At 41.4% G+C, this 22,339-nt stretch overlaps 1 protein-coding gene across 1 annotated transcript in view; it reads left to right on the forward strand.

Moving 5' to 3' along the window:
* Nucleotides 1-17,577, forward strand: part of UCHL5 (ubiquitin C-terminal hydrolase L5) — a 139,434-nt gene extending 121,857 nt beyond the window's left edge. Inside the window, exon 11 of the mRNA XM_083156686.1 lies at nucleotides 15,792-17,577. Within this exon, the coding sequence (XP_083012812.1) occupies nucleotides 15,792-15,833 (42 nt within the window). The 3' untranslated portion in view covers nucleotides 15,834-17,577. The remainder of the gene's footprint in view (nucleotides 1-15,791) is intronic.
* The last annotated feature ends 4,762 nt before the right edge of the window (nucleotides 17,578-22,339 follow it).

Consider the following 22,339-nt stretch of genomic DNA (forward strand, 5'->3'; position numbering starts at 1 on the left):
TAAAAGAACCCTTCTTGGGGTATCACAAATACACAGTTGGTGAACATCAGTGGTAATTGCTTTTCTTGATCACAAACAGAGGGTTCCAACGCGTTTCGTCAAATCATGACTTCATCAGGGGCAGAAATTGCAATCAGCAGTAACTGTAATTTACAATAATACATTAAATCAGTGAAATTCATAATGGAATGTCAAAGAACGGGAGGAGGTTGAAGAAGAACAGGAGGAGGAGATGGCGAAGACAACAATGATCACATTGGACCAAAATGATATATTGAAGAATTAATTAATTACAAAATCAGTTAATAATAAGAATTAAAAAATTAACCCATAAACACCACGTGATGATTAATGATAATGCACATACCTATGGATGTTCAGTACAAAAAGTTTTATGAATCAGATGTCAAAGACATAGGCCCTTATTCTGATCGGTGCGGCCCGATCAGAATATGCGGCCGCAACCGTGCAGGCGAATCCCCGCCTTCCATACGGATCGCCACCTGCCATCCGTATGCGGATATGTGGCGATCCGCATGAAATTGGACGGGGATACGCCTCCTCCATGGTGGGAGCAGCCCCTGCATTCGATGGTCGCCGAACATCGAATGCAGGGCCGCACGCTCCACCAGGTCCCGCAACACAAGACCACACGGACACTTGTCCGTGTGAAATCATGTATAGAGGCGGGCAGCTGACATCCGGCGATGTCAGATGCCCGCCCCGTACACACGCGTCACGGCCTCATTACCATGCATACGCCCCGCGTTTGCATGGGAACGCCCATGAAACGGGGGGCGTATGCATAGGGTAATGAGGCTAAGTAGCCCCTCACGCCCCTCTACGCCCCCTGTGCGGCGTATAAAGAATCCGTGCGGCGAAATCGCCTGCACATGCGCAGAGTGACCTCTGCACATGCGCAGACGATCAACATCGGCGGTCCGTCCGCATGCGGGAATTTCCGCACCGATCAGAATAAGGGCCATAGTCCGGTAAATTTCAGCAATCTATATGAATTTATATAAATTTACAGAAAGTCACAATCTGACCCATATTATAATCAGAAAAGGTACTTATGTAGTATCTGGGCAGTCGGATTTAGAAATCGCATCGCATCGCATGCGACCAAATCGTATGCGATGCGATGGTCAAGATTTTTCCATAGGATTCAATGTTAAAATGGTCTGAGTCCATTTTAACATAGAATTCAATGGGAAAAAGGGGTCCTTTTCCTTTCCCCACTATCCAAGTGGGCATGGAGTTGGATATAAACCTGTGGCGAGCGTAGCGAGGCGAGCATAGCGAGCCCCGCGAGGGGACTCAGAATACTTTTTAAGAAATATGCGTTCGCTTGCCACGCTTCGGGCTCAGTGGCTCGCTGCGCTCGCCACGCTATATAAAATCAACTCTATGCCCACTTGGAGAGTGGGGAAATGAACAGGACCTTCTTAACATTGAATCCTATGCAAAATCGCATCGCATCTGATTGTATGCCTTAAGGTAAGGCATACAATCACAAAATCGGCAGCCCAGATACTACATAAGTACCTCAGAAAACTTTACAATTAAATAATTAACATATTTTTACATACCAGAAAAACAAAGATTGTTTTAGCTTGATATACCAAATATAGGGTAATTGCCAGATGTAAAAGAATCCTCAGAATAACATCTGATGACAGAGACAATGTAAACTTGGTATAAATATACAGTCCAAAAAAACATGCAAGTTCAACTTATCAAATAGGCATCAGTTAGGAGAAAATTCTCACTAGCAAGGACAGGAGCAGTCACATACAGCGGGTTGGGATCATTTGGTCTATTGCATTATGGTAGAAAGTCATTAGGTCGAATCCATTAGGTCGACATGCTAAAAGGTCGACATGATTCTAGGTCGACATGGGAAAAGGTCGACATGATTCTAGGTCGAAAGGTCATTAGTTCGACAGGTCATTAGTTCGACAAGGTCATTAGTTCGACATTGTCTATGTCGACATTCACAAGGTCGACATGGGGTTTTTCACTGTTTTTTTTACCTGAATGTCAACACAGTCGACATGGACACAGTTTAAAGTGCACTGCATCCCCTCGCATCGCTCGCTGCGCTCGCGATGCGTCGGGCACGGTGCCTCGCTACGCTCGGCACACTATTTTATTCTCCCACCACGCCCTAGTGGATGGTAGGGCATGAAATACCGCCTGTCGGCACATGTTGGCTCAAAAAACAGTGAAAAACTCCAGGTCGACCTTGTGAATGTCGACATAGACAATGTCGAACTAATGACCTTGTCGAACTAATGACCTGTCGAACTAATGACCTTTCGATCTAGAATCATGTCGACCTTTTCCCATGTCGACCTAGAGTCATGTCGACCTTTTAGCATGTCGACCTAATGGATTCGACCTAATGACTGTCTACCATAATGCAGTAGACCAAATGACCGCATCCCCATACAGCAGGGGTTCACCAGTGTGAATGAAAGCCCTGTGTCTCTGAAGTGTATATATAGCCCAGGGAGTGTGACATCACTTCCGGGTACCAGATAATAGAAATAATCTAATTTAAGTGATTAGGACTAGTGAAGCTCTAATATAATGAGCTATTGCGTTTAAACGCTCCCATATCTAAAGGAGGAGTGAGGAAAGGGGCCAAATAGGACCATCGTAACAGTGAATATAAGCTCCCCCCCTTTTTCTATGTCTATTTGATTGGGTCTTGGCTAACAGAGGACCCTTCAGAGGTGCTGCTCTCATTCTATTAGCGCAGGAAAGGGCCTATATATATAATCACACTCACCCCATCCACAGCAGCAAACGGAGCAAGATAAACGGATCAGCACTCAGTAATTGGTGAAGAAAGTAAAGTGTATTTACATTACACGCATGTTATAACAAACAGTGCAGACAGCTGTCCCAACAGCTGTTTCAACCGGGGTGTCCCGGTTTTCATCAGGGGTGACACTCAGTACATAGCAGGCAGTATATATACATGACAAAAGGGCACCAGTCCCTCCTTCAATGACCCTGTCAGCTGGTCCCAGCGGCAGGGTCAGCAGTGACTGACAGCTGTTCTCAGACAGCTGTGAGTTGTGAGTGTAACGTCATGACTCTGACGCAGGTGTGGGTGTCAATTACTACTAATGTACTAAGTGAGCGGCTGCCAGTGCTCGTGAAAGTGAGGTGACACAGCTCCGATAGCAGCAACCTCAATAGATTGGATGGTGTGTGCGCTCAAGCGCACCAGATGTGTAGCGCTCAAGCGTGTTGAATTGGGACCCTGTGGGAGAACTTGTACGAATATGCAGACAGTAACAACTGTGTGCAATAACCTTGAATCCCGGCAGATTGGTCAGGAGGTTAATTAGAGGGAGCAAATGCGGAGGGCACCATTAATTGCCTCTGTTGCTATGTGTGTTTGTTATTGTGGCCGTCAGTGATGCTGTAGGAACAACATGAGCGAGATGGACGGGACTGGTCACCAAAATCGTGTCAGACAATAAATCTGTACATTATGGTGCATACACACCAGGCAATAAATGTATGCAATCTGTCAATAACATACTATTAACAACAAAAAAAACATCGTGGTCAGCTACATAGCATATGATGGCTAATGGCAGTGAATCAGCATGCGTCCATGGCAGGTACATGCGGTGATGTATCCCATAGGAGCACACTCAGGCGCTGTTCGTGCGCCCAGAGCAACCAAATAGTATAACCACTGTACAGTAATTCTGTATGATTTGGTGCATACACACCAGGCAATAAATGTATGCAATCTGTCAATGACCTACTGTTAACAACAGGAAAACCTTGTAGTTAGATACATAGTGTATGACAGTGAGTAAGCATGCGTCCAGGCAGGTGCATGCGGCGATGCATCCCATAGGATAGCACTCAGGCGCTGTTCGTGCGCCCAGAGCATCCAAATAGTATAACCACTGTACATTAATTCTATGTTACATCCGTCGCCCTCGGGCAGATGCAGACAGCACTGCTCCCCATATATTAACACACTCAGGCGTTGTGCGTACGCCCAGGGGTTTAAAGACTCAAGGGACGTGGGATGTTCAAAGAAAGCATCCCATCTTAAAATCCTCATTGAGTCCAAGTGGAGCCAGGCAATTCAGACGATGGATCTATTGTAGTTCTCTCTGGAGTAGGGTTTTGTCCCGATCACCTCCTCTTCTGGATGGAGGGATATGATCGATGATATAACACTTAAGCTGATTGACTGTATGCTTCTGCTCTTTGAAGTGTCGTGCTACCGGAAGGTTGCTGAGGTCTGATGTAGTATTGGAGTTATCAAGGCTCTTTTTTTATAGATGAACGGTGCTGTCCCAGACGTTCTTTCATCATCCTCGTCGTCTTGCCCACGTAGAGCAATTGGCATGGGCATTTAAGAACATACACAATGTATTTGCTGGTGCAGTCCAATCTGGATTTGTATTCCTTCTGGTCTAGTGGATTGGTAAAGCTGCTACCTAGAATCAGGAAGGGGCAATTTACACATCCAGTGCATCTGTAGACCCCTGGTTTTTTGGTGAGCCAGCCAGTGGATCTGTCCATTAGTCGAGTACGGTCTGTAATCACTAGTTGATCCTTTAGATTAGGACCTCTCCTGTAGGCAAACCTAGGGGGTGATGGCAGGATGGGACCCAATGTCGGGTCACTGGAGATCAGATGCCAATGGTCTTTGATCTTCTGCTTAATATGTCTTGAGGCAGTTGTAAAGGTGCTGCAGAAGTTCAGTCTTGTTTCTGTTTAGCACAAGGGTTTGGGGGTCAGTAGGTCTTTCCGCTCCAGTAAAGAAATCTTATTCAGAGCTTCATCCACGTCAGTTTTGCTATACCCTCTGTCCAGAAATCTGTTAGCCATCAGGCGTAGCGCCTGGTTCAGTTCTCTGGGATCCGATGTGATGCGTACCACTCTTAACAGCTGCGAGTACGGGAGCCCACGCTTGAGAGGGTCTGGATGAAAGCTGCTGGCGTGAAGAAGGGTGTTTTTATCCGAAGGCTTATTGTAGATGCTGGTGCTGATGGTGCCTCCTTCAAGCTTAATCAGAACGTCCAGAAAGCTTATGGTGTTCTTGCTGAAGCTGAGGGTAAACCTGATGGTACATGGTATGGTGTTAAGATACTGAGTGAAGGCCAATAATTTGTCTTCCCCTCCTTTCCAAAGAAAAAACAGATCCTCTATGAACCGTACATAGAACAGTATGTGATCTTTATACATTGGGTTGCCAGTTATGTGTTCTGTCTCATAGGCAGTCATGCAGGTTAGCATATGAAGGGGCCATGTTGAACCCCATTGCTGTCCCCTGTTTTTGTAAATAGAATCTATTTTCAAATAAAAAATAATTTTTATTCAATATGATGTCCATTAGGAGTATCAGATATTCAGATGGTGGTCCAGTGTAATTTGGACTGTTTAATATAGCTTGCTTGCTGGCTGTTAAGCCTACATCATGCGGAATATTGGTGTAGAGGCTTGCTACATCCATTGTAACAAGCAAAGCATCTGTTGGGATATTGTCGACTTCATTAAGCTTGATTAGAAAATCGGTGGTATCTGAAATAAAGCTCTTGCCTGTTTTCACAACCGGCTGTAGATGAAAGTCCACATATTGGGACATAGGGATCCTCTCGCTGAAATAATTGGCCTCCCCGGTGGTGCCATCAGCAATTTATGGACCTTAGGCAACGTGTACAGTATCGGGATCTTTGGTTTGTCCTGGGTAAGAAAGTCTGCTGTCTCCTTTGAGATATACGTATTCATTAGGCCAATTTTGATGACGGCATCAATCTCTTTTGTACCGCCAAGTCGGGTCATAGTCGAGCTGTTGATAGCAACTAGTGTCCGATAGCTGGGTGAGTGCCTCCTTTATGTAATAGTCCATATCTAGAAGGACTATACCGCCCCCCTTGTCAGCTGATCTAATAATTAGATCCTTGTCACCTTGTAGGGATTTCACAGCTAATCTCTCTTCTTTGCTGATGTTCGAGAAAGACATCTTTTGTTGCTTGATGAACGGGTCAGTGTCCCTTTTGAGTATCCGCAGGAAGGTGCTGATGGAGGGGTTGGTTGCTGGCGGGTCGAAGGTGCTGGGGCGTTTGAGTGTGTTGATGTGAGCGGCGTCACTTTGATTGGTACCACTGCTGGTCTTTGAGAAAAAGTCTTTTAATCTCAATTGGCGGCCAAATTTATATACATCTACCTGCCAATCAAACGAATTTTGCTTGACGGTGGGTACGAATGATAGTCCTTTATATCGAAGGGCTAGAAACCTGAAAAGTATACTGGCCCCGAGCCGCCTTAAACAGACTGAAATAGGTACCATACCTAAAAGAGGTGTCAACTCACTGCTTGATAGGAGAGGCCTATATCCTTGCAACAGATGTATCTGTTGCAATTTCTATAGATAAGTCAGGCCCCAATATTCCCAGTGGGCTAAGCAGAGAGTACAAAATGAACAGGATAATAACATGTAACTCAACCTATGTGGTATATGTTGTAAAATGTGGCTGCGGTTTACTGTATGTGGGTAAAACCAAAAGGGTTTTAAAAATAAGGGTACAGGAACATCTACGAAATATTAAAAGAAAAATAGACGCATAGCCTTCCTAGGCATTTTGAAAAACAACACCAATCAGATGTTTCCTCCTTTAAATTTTCGGCATTAGAATATATAGAAGACCCAAGGGGAGTCGATAGAGAGAAAAGACTCACCATGAGGGAAACATTTTGGATCTTCTCGCTCAACACTTTAGCGCCTAATGGCCTTAATGAAGGCTTAGAAATCACTCCTTTCTTGTAGACCCAAGACACACGGGACCTAATCCATTAAATAAATATTTTCCAGCTCTATGTTACGCCCTTTATATGGTCTTAACCGCAGACACATTATATGTAAATCTGTATTATAAAAAAGTTTTTCTTTTGTGTCCTTGTAAGAAAAAGTGCCATGCTTGGGATTGTATCATATTCATATACACATCCAACGCTGTATGAAAAATAACATTATGGATGGATAAATACCAGTCTGAATTCGAAAGTGCAGCAATATTGTAAAAAATTGTATGGAAAATTATAAGTGTATATAAAAAATAACGAAGATGTAAGAAACCAATCTTGGTCATGACCTGTGAAAATGACATATTCTCATATCTATCCTAAGTCCCAACCATATTATATCGAGATTTAAACCTCAAAATAAATATATATATAAAATAGGTTTAGTTACTATATAGTTAAAATTGGACATTATTTTACTAAACACCTCTATGGTGGTAAAAACCATTATATTATATTATGTATTATATATTATTATATATTAGTATATATTAATTATTATGTACATATAACTGTAGTATGAACTATCTTTAAAAAAATTATGACATACTATTAGACATAGCACGGACCCGACATCCCTAAAAATTCCCAGTAATCAGGCCAACCTATAAATAGACTTCACTTAGGTAAAGGTATAAAGTAATAACTATGCCCCATTCTATGGTAGAAGTTAATCCATTAATGACCGACGCTTACAATCTACATGTCAGTCAAGTGTAAAATCCTGAAAAACAAAATAGTATTTAGAGCACACACTAAAAAACTGCAATAGAAGGTGAATTCCACCAGGAACTAGATGGAACGCAAGCTATATAGCGGGTTCCCATGGAAACACCCGGAACTACAGTGATGTAACCGTGCGCACTGTTAAGCTGGGTGGAACGCAAATCACCATCCAGCTAACAAAACAAAGATGGCGGTGCGCTTCACCGCGATCTATGCAAAATATACACCGCACAGCACAGGTAGCCCATTACTAGACTCATAAAATGATGAGCTAGATGCTCATCTCTGAATCTGAGGAACTTAGAATTTAAAGCCGGTAGAAACTATTATTTTTATCACGTAAACCACTATATATCCGGGAAATGGCCGTGCGTTCCACCATCGGACAGGTGGAACGCAAACCATATAATTAAGAGAATATAGACACTATAAAACAAAATTATATAGATTTTCACATTGATAATGGACTATAAACAAACGGACTAGAAGGGTAGCACAATTATAATGAGAAATATAAGGTAAAAAATTAGTACCACTAAAGAGAGGCGTCCAGCACACCATATACTCATACTAAAAGTAATTAATGTGACACTAGGATACAAACACTATTAAAATAGTAATATTTAATACACACATTATAAACTTTATTATATTTTTATATATATTTTTTTCATATATATATATATTTCACCAATTTTAGAAATAACAGGAAGTGAGGTCACTCTCTCCTTCCTATAAATAGACACTCAGGGACATACCCCCATTCACTTGCACTTTGGACTCTGAGGAGAACACAAGCACCACCCGATCAGGTAATAAGGAATAGGAACTTTAATTTAGTTTACGACTTTAGTTTGAACTCACATAAAGCATATTATATTTGAATTTGTTTTGTAGGAACTACTATTGCTCCTTATACAGATCCATAGGCAGGTTTTATATTCATCATGTCCTTATAAGGTAGGTCAGCTATGATTTATTACACTAATGGAGAGCCATGATAAAATTATACCATATATCTTATATGCTAATGGCCATCTAACCATCTATCACCCTTCATTTGTTATAGGACAAATTTTTATATATAAAAAAAATTCTGGAGTCTGTTGAATTAAGACCTATTTTGTATAAAAAGACTGAACTACGGGAAAAAAATACCCTACAAACGGTCCCTATTCAGAAGTATACTAGAGATAGATATACCTACAGGGTATGTATTCTATAACGCCCTTAAAATATTAAAAAATTGACAACGTATTAATTCATAAAGTTATAAAAATATCATATATATTTCTGGTAGGCTACATATACCACCATATGGTCCGATTGGACAAAAAGGTCAACACCAGTACGGTCCTATTTCCATATTTGTTTACAGGTAAATAGAAATCAATAAATGTATAAAAGTTAAAGAGGTCAGTTATAACATAAATTTAATGTATGTATTTTATTTCACCTCAAAGGAGTGAAATACACCGCCATAAGGCTCATATATAAGACCTGAGATAATCAAAAAGTCCAAGGAAACACCTTTATAACTATTTTCATCCCAGTCTAAACAGAGGTAATTTTCTTTTCTTTCTTTCTTTTTATCCTCACATAAAGAAAGAAACCAATAAGATGTATTAATATGAAAATATAGTTAAAAAATGTTAACTTCCATTGCACTATTCTATTCTCACCTCCATTTCTTCATCCTTTTTTGGATCCTCCCCCTATGTTCCCCATTTTTCTCCATTTCATAGCGGAAATTTGGCCAAATAAAAGGCTTAACAATTGCCTAAAGGATTATTACTTAAGTGTTATACCACTGGTCATACCCTAGGTTGGTTTTAAATTAGAAAAACTGTTCATATATGAATAATTTATTGTATGTCTTTCCTATGAAAAATACTGAATTGTATTCTGTGTTTTTTTAGACCACTGTATAAAAATATTTTTACCCCTGATGAAGTCTTGCTTGAAGACGAAACGCGTTTGGTTGCATCTTTAAAAACAAAGCATACTCCAGTGTCAAGAGAAATCTGGTTTTTAAGAAAGTTTTGTTTTTTAATAAACAATGTTTTTTATATGCTAATATATGTATGGTTTTTTTTAGAAAAAGCTAACTAAGGAAAGACAGAAATTATCATTCTAAGTATAGGGCGCCTGACACTATTGTGGAAGTATTGGGTAGAGGAAGCTCCGCTAGTAGGGAGCCTAGTGTCATTGGCGACCACAAATCTATAGCGCAATTTCAGGAATTTTGTTGGTGTGTGTGTGTGTGTGTATATCTATATATCTACATATATACAGGGCTATTTTTGTGCAGGCTCTAGCAGGAACTGTGGCCATTATTCTAGTTCACTCTTTCTGACAAAATATTTCTTAGATGGACAAAACCATGTGCACTGCAGGTGAGGCAGGTGTAAAACCCCACCCAAATCTAATTATCTCTGCACAAGTAACACCTGCCTCACCTGCAGTGCACATGGTTTTGTCCATCTAAGAAATATTTTGTCAGAAAGAGTGAACTAGAATAAGGGCCACAGTTCCTGCTAGAGCCTGCACCAAAATAGCCCTGTATATGTATGTATGTATGTATGTATGTATATATATAATTTTTTTTTTACTTCTATTCTGTTGTGGCTAGAAATTGCTGGCTGCTAGTGCATTGTTAACCAGCAACCACCGATTTTTAGCCATAATCACAGGAGCATACTTCTGTGACCATTAAGGGCTGGCTCCAGGAGCACACTCCTAAAAATGTATTGCCCAGTACACACACAGAAACCATGGATGGCATGGTTGCTCACCAACCATTTAGCCAGCGATATTGGCTAAAATTGCCCTGTGTGTACACTGTACAGGGCTTTAGATGGACTGGGGACATGGCCAGCAGCTCAGAGTGCCCACATTGATGGAGGCAGGAAGAGTGTGGGTTAAGTTTAGGCACTAGGGAAGGACTTGGGTACGGATTCCGGGGAGAGAGGGTTAGGCACTTAGAAGGGGGGTTAGGTAGGAAAGCAGGGTAAGTATACTTATCTGACCCCTGTCAGCCACCATCTGTATTCTGAACTTCAGCATCCCAAGAGCATATCATCCGTATCTATCCCATGGAAAGTAAAACTAAACTGCTGGAATCCCGCTGGTTGTGATGAAAGTTTCTCACCGGCTCATAGCCTTCAGGAGAGGCTCATCGCTACAGAGGACAAGAACCTGTATTTTTTCATTACACTTATGGGGCATATGTAATAGGGTCCAAATTTGCCAGAGATTCTGGATGATGGACGCTATGCTTTGTGATTTTATGATTGCTACTTTAAAAAGATGTCAGAAATTGTCCGACATCCTGCACCTCTTGCAAACTCAGACCCTATAACATATGCCCCCTTTGTATTATTTTGGGAATAATGAACAAAAAGATACAACCTTCAATTCTTTATAAAAAAAAGAAAAACACGGAACATTTGCAGATGACTAATAGCAAATCTAGAGTCACTTTCCAGCTCTTTGCAAGCATTGTGTTTAATTGTACACCTGATATGCACCTACTTCAGCATGGATTTCTAATAAAAGATATAGCAGTTGCCTGCGATTAAAAAGTCGACACCAAGCATAAAAGAATCCATACCCATTGCAACATTTTGAATGCATCGCATCCATCTGAATAGGTCTGAAGCTTCCACTAATCTGCTAAAGAACCAGGCTGGAAGCAGTCATTGCTGACCTCACAGACCACCCAAAATACATCTTGGCACGCCTGCATTTTCACAAACGGTAAATGTCATGTTTCTGTCCCTGAATGCTGGCTTCCTGTCAATCAAACTGCAACAATTCTGCGGCTGCTATTTGTACAGATATTTATTCACAATATGTGTTCGCATATGCAATTCAATAATTGACTGGACTGTGAGTTCTCGAAACAGAAACCCATGCAGAATTAGGCCCATAATCATCTTCTAATGGCTCAGCAGCTGTGTTTATGTCGCATGACCCCAGAAGGCAGAATCATAGCTGAGGCTGATGAACGGATCAGAAAGTGTTGGTGGAGTTTTGCTGTTAGGCGATTGCAATGGCTTGCTGTAGCTCACTATCGGGTGAGCATAAGTCCAGGATTAGGGACCTATGTGAAAGAGATCCCTATAAGATCTTCTAACCACCTTTTGGTGCAGGTCCTCTCAGAGTGACGCTGCATTGCCCATCCTGTTGAGACACTTATCCACTGGCACGAACTGGATTACATTGACCTTAATAGAGTGCAGCAAGTTCTCAAACTGCATTTTTAACAAGGAACTGAACATTGCATCATTAACCATCTAGTATCCCTAAATCCAGACCTTGAAAATCAACATTACACCCAACACTCCATCATCCCTTTCCCATTCCACAACCCCCATACCAAGAAATCACAACTCAAGTACAGTACGCTTCTTCTTACACCTCCAATATGCTATCCCTTCTCTGTCCATGTCACCTCTATTCTGACACCTCTTTCTAGCCCTGTCCATGTCACCTCTATTATGATACTCCCTTCTGTACTGTCCCTGTCTCCTCTGTCCTTCCTTGCCTTTTGTTCTGCCATTACTATCCTGTCCCTGTTACCTCTCTTCTGATCCTGCCCCTACTTTTCTGTCCCGTCCACCAATTTTTCCTGTCCTCTCTGTCTGTCTGGTACCTGTTCTATCTGCCCTGGTCCTGTCACCTCTGTTTTGTCGCTGTCATCTACTTGCTACCCAGTCATTTCTGTCCTGTTCTCACTACCCTGATCCTGTCACCTCTGTCCTGGCCTTTTGTGCTCTGTCATATCTGTCTATTTTTTATTTTATTTTTTTCATATGGGGCCAAATTAATTTTTTTTATTATTATTACCTATCTGGGCCCTTTCAAGCCTATGGGGCCCACAAAACTCTTATTACTCCCATGCGGTCAGTGATTCCAAAAATCATATCAAGTGCATGACATGCAGCACCAAACTAATATAGAATATGAAACCACATAACTTCCTTTCTGGAAATCCAAACTAGGTCAGCAATAGCATCAGCTCTCATTATTTATATGGCTTCTGCCACTTCAAAAACATGTATTTGTAGTATGTACAGATGTCATTTTTGTTGGGAGAAATGGATCAAGGGCGATGAGAAGTTGTCAACACATCCACGTAGTATGTAAAACAATAAATGTAATAAAACATAAATCAGTAAATGTCCTGATAATGAGAGTGTTATAAAATAGACTGAAGGGAGGGTAACTGTAGGCGTACCCGCACTCACGGAAATATTATGAATGGTGCACATAAAGGTTTAGACCTGAGAGGGATTCATCACAGGTGCAGTTTCCAAATTCAAGTGTAGGATGCGTACCATACTCACAGGTTAATGTGTTTATACAGTCGCATCAAGGTATCTTTATTAGAGGTCCGTTGCCACTGAAAGACTCCTCTTACCAATTGTCAATATAAAAATGGAAAGACAGAGGTTTATCAATAGTGACAAGGTTTTTTATTTAAAAAAGATACAGAAGCTGGGAACACAAGATGGAACGGTACGGTACCTTATGACTGGGGTATTGGCCTTATACCCCAATTGTTGTCCGCACATAAACAGTGATTCCCAGTATTCAATACAGCAAGCTCCTCTCCTGCCAACGTGTTTCAACAGGATAACCTGTCTTTTTCAAGGCTTGGAGAGGAGTGATAGGAAGGCGATATTTACACATTACTTTAATTAGGGATACTTCTGCCGGATGTGTAAAAACCCGGAAGCCCCGTAATAATTTAAGATATCTTTATTAATCTTTAAAGTAAAATCTGTAGGTACCTGTAATTTTAGCGGTCGGGTTCACGTTAGGCTTATTTGCCAGAAACCGCATCTTAGGCACTCAGAAAAACCTGTAGTGCACTTCTGAAATGCCGTGGAACGCACGGACATCGGCGTTTGGAACGTATAATGCCTTCCGGCATATGCGTCACTTCCGGCACATATGTATTATTCCCCCGGACCAAGGATGTTTTGGACTGCAAGTTTATTTCTGGCTTAAGTTTAGATGGCTGTGTGTTCCAGCTGTCTATTACAGATCTATAGATGGAACGAAAACTTCTTATATATTAATCTAATGTATATGGCACCGCCAAATATTTAAAGTGCTATAAAAAATGCTATAAAGAATGTTCAGAGAATTGAGATCTACGTCTTTTACAATAAAATATAGGATAATGATATATTAAAACAAAAATAAAATGTTAGAGTGTATGGGGATATAAGAAATATATCTCACCGGGTCCATTGTCTATGTTATAAAAACCACTTCATTACATAACATTTTTTATAGCACTTTAAATATCTTACGGTGCCGTATACATTAGATGTATATATAAGATGTTTGCGTTTGTTTATAGATCTGTATTAGACAGCTGTTGGAACGCACAGCCATCTAAACTTAAGCCGGAAATAAACTTGCGTCCAAAACATCCTTGGTCCGGGGGAATAATACACATCTATCCCCGCCGGAAGTGACGCATATGACGGAAGGCATTATGCGTTCCAAAAGCCGATGTCTGTGCGTTCCATGGCAGTTCGGCAGTGCACTACAGGTTTTTCTGAGTGCCTAAGAAGCGGTTTCTGGCAAATAAGCCTAACGTGAACCCGACCACTAAAATTACAGGCACCTACAGATTTTACTTTAATGATTAATAAAGATATCTTTAATTATTACGGGGCTACTGGGTTTTTACACATCCGGCAGAAGTATCATGTGCAGGGGTATAAATATCGCCTTCCTATCACTCCTCTCCAAGCCTTGAAAAAGACAGGTTATCCTGTTGAAACGCGTTGGCAGTAGAGGAGCTTGCTGTATTGAATACTGGGGATCACTGTTAATGTGCGGACAACGGTTGGGGTATAAGGCCAATATTCCAGTCATAAGGTACTGTACCGTTCCATCTTGTGTTCCCAGCTTCTGTATCTTTTTTAAATAAAAAACCTTGTCGCTAATATTGAAAGAAAAACCTCTGTCTTTCCATTTTTATATTGACAATTGGTAAGAGGAGTCTTTCAGTGGCAACGGAGCCCTAATAAAGATACCTTGATGCGACTGTATAAACACATTAACCTGTGAATATGGGACGTATCCTACACTTGAATTTGGAAACTGCACCTGTGGTGAATCCCTCTCAGGTCTAAAGAAACCTTTATGTGCACCATTCTCATAATATTTCGGGTAGTGCGGGTACGCCTATAGTTATCCTCCCTTCAGTCTATATTATAACACTCTCATTATCAGGACATTTACTGATTTATGTTTTATTACATTTATTGTTTTACATACTACGTGGATGTGTTGACAACTTCTCATCGCCCTCATCCATTTCTCCCAACAAAAATTGTACCTACACGGGGTTTAGTGGTGACCCTTCCTTTGGATCCAGCTGAAGAAAAGGGATTGCGCCTTGGAACTAATTTTATTTGTTTTTGTATGTACAGATTTAGCCATTTTCATCGTGGCTCTTTGCACTGTGGGTGCGACATATATTTTGCGATGCGTGCACCAGCATGCATGTGCTACTTGGTCGCACCCACATCCCATTAGGAAGGCATTAGCTGGCAGCCGGGAGTGTTGGGTTGTTTGTGCCACTAGGCATGTAGGACCTGTCTGGCCACGTTGCACATTGCAAAAATAACACGGTTCGATCCTGTGTTGTTGCCAGGTCCACCAGGGCCTCTGTGCTATGTGAAAATGACTGTTTAACCATACTGTACCTCCCAACTTTAGACAGTATAGCTGTGCATGCTGAAAATTAGGGGGCCACATTTGCGAACCATTTTTGTCCCTGTGGAGGCATGCCTGTTGCTCTGTGAGCTGCTGGCCAATGATGCAGTGTAAATGATAGCCGCTTTAAGAAACCGGAGATTTCTTACAAAATCTCTCACTTTCTGAATCTCTCATCCTATTTGCCATCAAGTGAGAAGGGGCACCCAACTTAAACATCCCGCCGATCCACCACAACAATACACTCTGGCATGCGGGTGGGATTGGGACAGCTTGAGAAGTATAGTTTAGCTACCAGAATTATTCAAAAGAATATAAGTGAGGTCACCGTGATTAAAGTACATTTTTATTTCGATTCTAGTCAAACACCTCTCAAGAAAGTCTGTATGGTTTGGCCCGAAAAAATAACTTTTTAAAAAACATTGTTCATATAGAAAGCTTTAACTTTGATTTTTCTCTTCTTTTAGGCCAAAGTAAAGCAAACAAGGCGTCTTCCAGAAGCAAAATGATGGGAATATTCTTGTTGGAAATATGTAGTGGGGCAAGAAGTCATAATGCATCAGTATTCTGTTGTCATCCAACCTGAAAAATATTATTCAACCTGAAATTTCATGTGATTTACACATGGTGCACATTTTTCCAGTTTTATATGAACATTCAATTTGCTTAGTATAATTAATTTATCATATACAGGTATGATACAGATTTATCAATGCACAAGCTATTCATCTCACATAGGGCCTGATTCTGGTTTAGTCACAAAAGGAAATTCTCTCTCTAATGGACAAAACCATGCACACTGCAGGTGAGGCAGATGTAACATGTGCAGAGAGAGTTCGATTTGGGTGTTATTTTAGTTCTGTGCAGAGTAAATATTGGTGGATTTATTTTTACACTGCAAAATAGATATCCATTTGAAGTACAAACCCCACCCAAATGTAACACACTCTGCACGTGTTCTGCCACCCCTGCAGTGCACATGGCTTTGTCCATTAGTAAGAGAATTTGCTTTTGCGAGTGAACCAGAGTCAGGCGCATATTGCGTAATATCTGAATCTTGGAAAAATAATGCAAATGTGTTTTGACAAGGAAAATCTTACAGGAACTTTCCTTGAAAAACTATTTTATTTTTTATTTTTTATACTTGCCTAAATGGAATAATATCTATAATTAATCAAATGTAAATGTACTGTAATGGTAGGAGCAAGCTAGAAGGGTAAGCCCAAAGTTTCAACAAATATTGAAGAAAGAGCTATAATTAAAGGTTGACTCCTCCTGGAATAAGCATTTTGTAAACTTATGGTGCCTTCCTTTCCCTATTCTGACTTGTTGCCTACAGTATGATGAATTTGTGGGGACTAAAACTGAGGAACTATCTTTTTAACTGATCAGTAAGCCTATGGACCTTTTTTGTGGCACTGATATGTTAATTGCATGATTATTATTGGCACTGTGACTTGGAATGCTGGCAGCCATAGGCATTGCAATTATAGGATCACGGTGCCCAGCCAATATACTGTATGGCTCTGCTTCTAACTTATTTGCAAATGCAAAGTATGGATTAACTCATTGATATATGCTGGAGCCAAGGTAACAGATTTTTAGCTATATACGTACTCCTTTATTTTGCATCAATCAATATTAAAACTTTTCGTTCTTGGTGGGAAAACAGCGTTTACTCCATAACTAATAGAGGTAGACTTGATGTCCTGGATTCTTGAGTCTCCTGCTTTATTTTAGGCCAAAATGTACTAGTGCCTGCAAATCACGGTCTGTCTCTTTTTTTTTTTTTTTAGTTAGATCAGTGCTAAATTTAAAAAGTACCTATTTTCAAGGAAGCACCAAGCTTTAATACTAACTCACACAAATCCACCAGCTCCCACAAATTCCAGGCTGTTCCATTTGACTGTCCGTTCTTTCTGATTCACAAATTCTAATAATTGCATAGCTATCCATAGAAATGCTTGTAAATATCAGTTTAGCCATGTAAGGCTTCAATCTGTTATTTTAATTGCAAGTTTCTGTTGTAAAATGGAAATTAATACAATGTATCTCACAAGCTAGAGCATCAAGTGATAGCTGGATCTAATTCAAAGAGTGGTAGTTGATGAGATACTGAAAGTTGTACAGCTAAAATTGTATCTATTCGTAAAGTAATAAAAGTTGAAAACAAAGGAAATTACTGTAGTGTGAATTCTTAATTACTTTTGCAAATAAGCCATTGTAAAAGGGAAGTACAGGTGACTGTCATCTCAAAGTTGTGACTTTGGATGTAATTTTTTTTATTTATTTTTTATTAAAAAAACTTTACACAAATTGACATCTATTCAGTGCTATTTTTGTAGAAAAACTGGTTAAGCAGCTCTTGAGTGGGCAGAGCTATGGGTAATGTGAGAGGCGCTACAGTGGGTGGGGTATCCATTGGTGCATACAACCAATTTTTTCTTAGAAAAAAGTCAGTGAAAATACTAATAACGGTGCAAAGCACTAAGAAATAGCAGTATAATGTTAGCTATAAATAGTGTGACATAAGGTGCCCATACACATTACAATTATTGTATGCAATATCTCATCGCATCGGTGCTGGTTCCAGGAATTCAGGGTACAAAATTAATAGGGGTCCCCTGTATTTAAGCAACCAGCACCTAGCTCTTGGACCGGTCCTAATTATAAAAATATGGGTGACAAAAAGAATAGGGGTTCACCATCATTTTGCAACCAGGACTGGGCTCAAACAACCAGCAGTGTAATGCCAAAGCCGGGGTAGACTGTTTACACTAGTTCCATTTGCTGTCACATTATCGCCTTGGCCTAGTCCCTGGGGGACACCCCCAATAAAGAGGTCCTCCCAGGCCTACTTTGGAATGAACAAGATGTGATCAAAACAGTATAAAGCCCTCAAAGCATTCTAATAGTCCAGGTTTTATAGATGTCCATAGCTGACCACAGATGATTAAATCAAATTGTACTGTAATACCCCTTTTACATCACATATGCCGGGTCACACCTGGCATTTGGACACTGATCTGTCCCTTGAGTGACCCAGCATTTGTGAGGTGAAGCTCCCTACAGCAAACCAGCTTATTGCTGACCTCATCAGGGGTGGAGCTGTGGTGTGTCATCAGGTGGCGGGGGAGGAGGCAGCGCTTGGAGCTGATATTGCCTCCTCCATATATTGTGAACTATGGATGAGTGAGTACCGATTGGGAGAATCTGGTTCAGATTGGGGGTGTCCGCTCTCCTAGCCTGTTTAGAATATCCTGCCTAGGCTCCGAGTGCGGGTCTTGGAACCTCATGAGATCCTGTTGTCGGAACAAGATCCGGACCAATTAAAAGGATGTATGGCCGGGTGCCATCTTCACTCTAGTCTCGGAGAGTGAAGGAGAGGCAGCGTTCTCTCTGCCCGCCTGCCTGCTGTCACACCCTGCAGCCCTGACAAGTCCAGTCCAGTGGTATGCAGCAGTACCACTGGACCAGACTATACAGCACTAAGTCCATTCTGTTGATACTGCCAATAAAGTGCATTGGTACTGCCATTAAAGTCCAGTGATAGTGTTCTATATAAATCCAGCTGTACGGGTATGGATCATTGGATAGATAGCAAGTAGGTCGACAAACATTAGCTTGACACCACTAGGTCAACATGACTCAAGGTCCACATGGGTTACGTTGACTAGGTCAATTAGGTCAACATGGGGATGGTTGACATGGTTTTTTTTTTTTGGGGGGGGGGGGTTCGACCTACTTGCTGTAGACCTAGTGACTGTGTATCCTGAGTGTTATTGATGGAGAATTCCACTCCAGAAAGATAATGGAGAACCAAATTTTGGAGGATAAAATAGTGAATACAAGAACCAATTCCTCCTAGTGCCGAAGCTGCTGCCACTAGTCATAACATACTGTAGAGGATGAAATGCCATCAATGTCATCTGCCAAGGCCAATGTCATTGTAGAGGTCATGTAAAATCCTAATAGTTCAGTAACACACAGAAAAAAATTAATGTAAAGCGTCTGAGGAGTAACGTAAGCTTGTCAATATACCATTTACGACATGAAGTGTCAAGGAATGGTTTAGGCCCTGGCCTATGTTCATGACTAGTGGTTCAGCTTCATGTGACGATCTAAGCTCTCCTCCCCCCACTAGAAAATGTAAGCGTTACTATGTCATCAAAAACAAGGAGAGTCCAAGTGTGTTGTTGGTTGTGATGCATGACCTTTCCATCACTGTATGGGAAGAGGTGGTTCTTTCCACCATTTGCATGCCCTCTGCATATGCTGGAAGGGGTACCCACAGTGCAGTTCCTGAAATTGATATTGAAGGGGTCACTTTTGAAGTACACCAGGAGGAGGATATTGATGTAGCTGGCACTCAGGAGGAAGTTGGCTAGGAGGATGCTGCTGATGGTGATGTGGTTTGCTTAAATGAGGCGCCAGCAAGAAAGTTGCTGTCTTGGGATGCAAAGGGCAGTCGCCATGCCTGGGCAGAAGACCAAAAAATACATCTCTTTTGTCTGGAATTATTCTAATCTACATCTGGGCAACAATTTTTCCTCTACCTCCCCCATGGCAGCTGTGGGTTTCCTACCTTTTGGGTAGTACTAGGAAAGGAAAAAAAGACACCTGGCCTCCTATATATAGCTCCTCCTCCTTAGCCTCTGTGTCTTTTTTTCCTTTCCCTATCGGGTAGTGCATGGAGCATGTAGCAGAGGAAGGAGGACAAAGTGATTCTTAGACATGGCTTACCCACCGACGCCAGGTGCGCTCCGGTGAGGGTGAAGAAGGTGTGATGCCGGCCTTCTGAAGAGGCATGAAAACGGAGCCTCTGGTGCTGCATGCTGTTCACACGTGAGCACAGCTATAAGCGGCGGCATCCTCAGGCAGCCGGCAGGAAGCTTTTTTGCTAGCCGCGCGTGTCTGGCCTGGGTTAATCCAGTAGTGAAACCGGGCGGGCGTCATAGGGGGCGTGAATCGGTTTGGAGCCGGGCGAGGGATGCAGCAGCACCCGCCCATAAAAACCCTATACCACCAACGTAAAATGCTGCTGACAGTCCAGGAGAACACAGCTCTGGGCAATTCGTGCGCTAAGCAAGGATACAGCGGGTAAGAAGGAAACATGCTTTCTGTATTAAAGTCTAACTGAAGGAGCACCCTGTTATTAAGGATACTAAAGTGTTTTATGTGGCTTTAGTACTAGGTGTTCATGCAGCCTGGATTGGTGTTTTATTGTACTCCATCATGGAGGAGGATAAACGGCAAGCCACTAAAAAGTCGGTGTAAGCCAGTGTCATATTCTGCTGTGTGTATGTATATCAGAAGCACTCAGCAGGTAAACAATGTGATTTGTATATGCAGGTCTGACACCAGCAAGGAGAAGGTGGACCTTAAAGCAAAACATAAGAAATTACACATGCCTTATGTGTGAAAAGGAGCTGCCTGATAAAAATATAGGCAGTGTTTGTGAAGACTGCAAAAAGCCTCAATTATTGCCACCAGCTCAAATGTCTGGCCTGGTAGATATGCTGAGAAATGCCTTGGCTGATACATTTGTGACAAAAGATGACTTAGTAAAGTTATCTGGAAAAAGGAGCAGAGCAGCCCTCAGTGATACTTCAGCTGAGTCGAATGATGAAGCAACAGCTGAGGCTTTGCAGGATGATGATGTGGTGCAAGACTCATCAGAGTCAGATTTTAACCCTGATATGGTTGAGAATCTGCTGTCCTTGATTTACAAATCACTTGAGATTGAGGATACTCAAGAAGATTTGAAATTGCAGGATTTGCTACTCAAGGACAAAAAGAAAAAGGGAAAATATTTCCCTCTGTCTCAGTCCCTTAAAGATGTGATTAAGGAAGAATGGAAGCATCCTGAAAAGAGGGTAACGGTACCCCTCAAAAATAATAAAATGTATCCGTTTCAGAAAGATCTAGTAACCTCTTGGGAAGAGCTGCCTAATGTGGATGCAGCAATTGCAAGAATTTCTAAAAAAAACTACCTTGCCACTTGAAGATGTAAACATCTTTAAGGACCCCATGGAAAGACGCATTGAATTGGGGTTAAGAAAGCTACACTGAAATTTCTCCATTGTGAGACGAATAAAGGGATTCTATGTTTAACCACATAACTATGCTCCTTTCTTTGCGAGGGCCATAATGGGAGCTACAACATCTGAGAACCCCCAAATGAACTTGCAGTAGTAGTTAGCGAAGCCCAAAAATCATTGCACAGCTCGCAGGGTGGTGGGCATGGTTCAATTTAGGATTGCACTGACTTTTTCTGGATCTATTTGCAACCCAATACAATGTACCCAAGAAAAGGGACAGAAGACTTTTCGAATATGCACTTCTCAAGCTTGCAATAGTTTTGGTTCTCATGAAGCTGACGTAGCACTTCCCCAACCTGGGTTCGGTGAGATTGTAGCTCTTTTGAGAATATCAGGATGTCATCCAAATAGACAACTACCGAGGAGTAAAGAAGATACCGAAAGATTTCTTTCACAAAATTCTGGAAGATGGCAGGAGCATTGCTTAAGCCAAATGGCATCACCCGGTACTCGTAATGCCCATCCCTGGTGTTGAAGGCCGTCTTCCACGCTAGTTATACGCCCCTCGTAGATCTAATTTGGAAAAGATGGTAGCCCCCTTGATCCGATCAAAGAGTTTCTGGATGAGTTCTGGGTATTGATTCTTAATCGTGATCTCAATGAGACCACGATAATCGTTACATGGTCATAGGGAGCCGTCCTTCCTCTTGACTTAGAAAAACCCTGTGCCAGCAGGCGAGGTAGAGGAGGGCTGGATGAATCCCTTTAGGTTTTCAGCAATATATTCAGACATTGCCTTAGTCTCTGGTACTGTTTTTTTTTTTTTTTTAATATGTTTATTCAGAGCCATTGCATATAAAAGGTAAACAGTGTACAATAATCAATGTACAGTAAACAACTTTTTGAACATAGCAGACACAATGATAGCAGGTTCATGTATTTTTTTTTTTTTTTTTATATGTTTATTCAGAGCC

This window comes from Crinia signifera, chromosome 8 (assembly GCF_055691185.1).
Source record: "Crinia signifera chromosome 8, ASM5569118v1, whole genome shotgun sequence".
In the NCBI taxonomy this organism is placed as follows: Eukaryota; Metazoa; Chordata; class Amphibia; order Anura; family Myobatrachidae; genus Crinia; species Crinia signifera.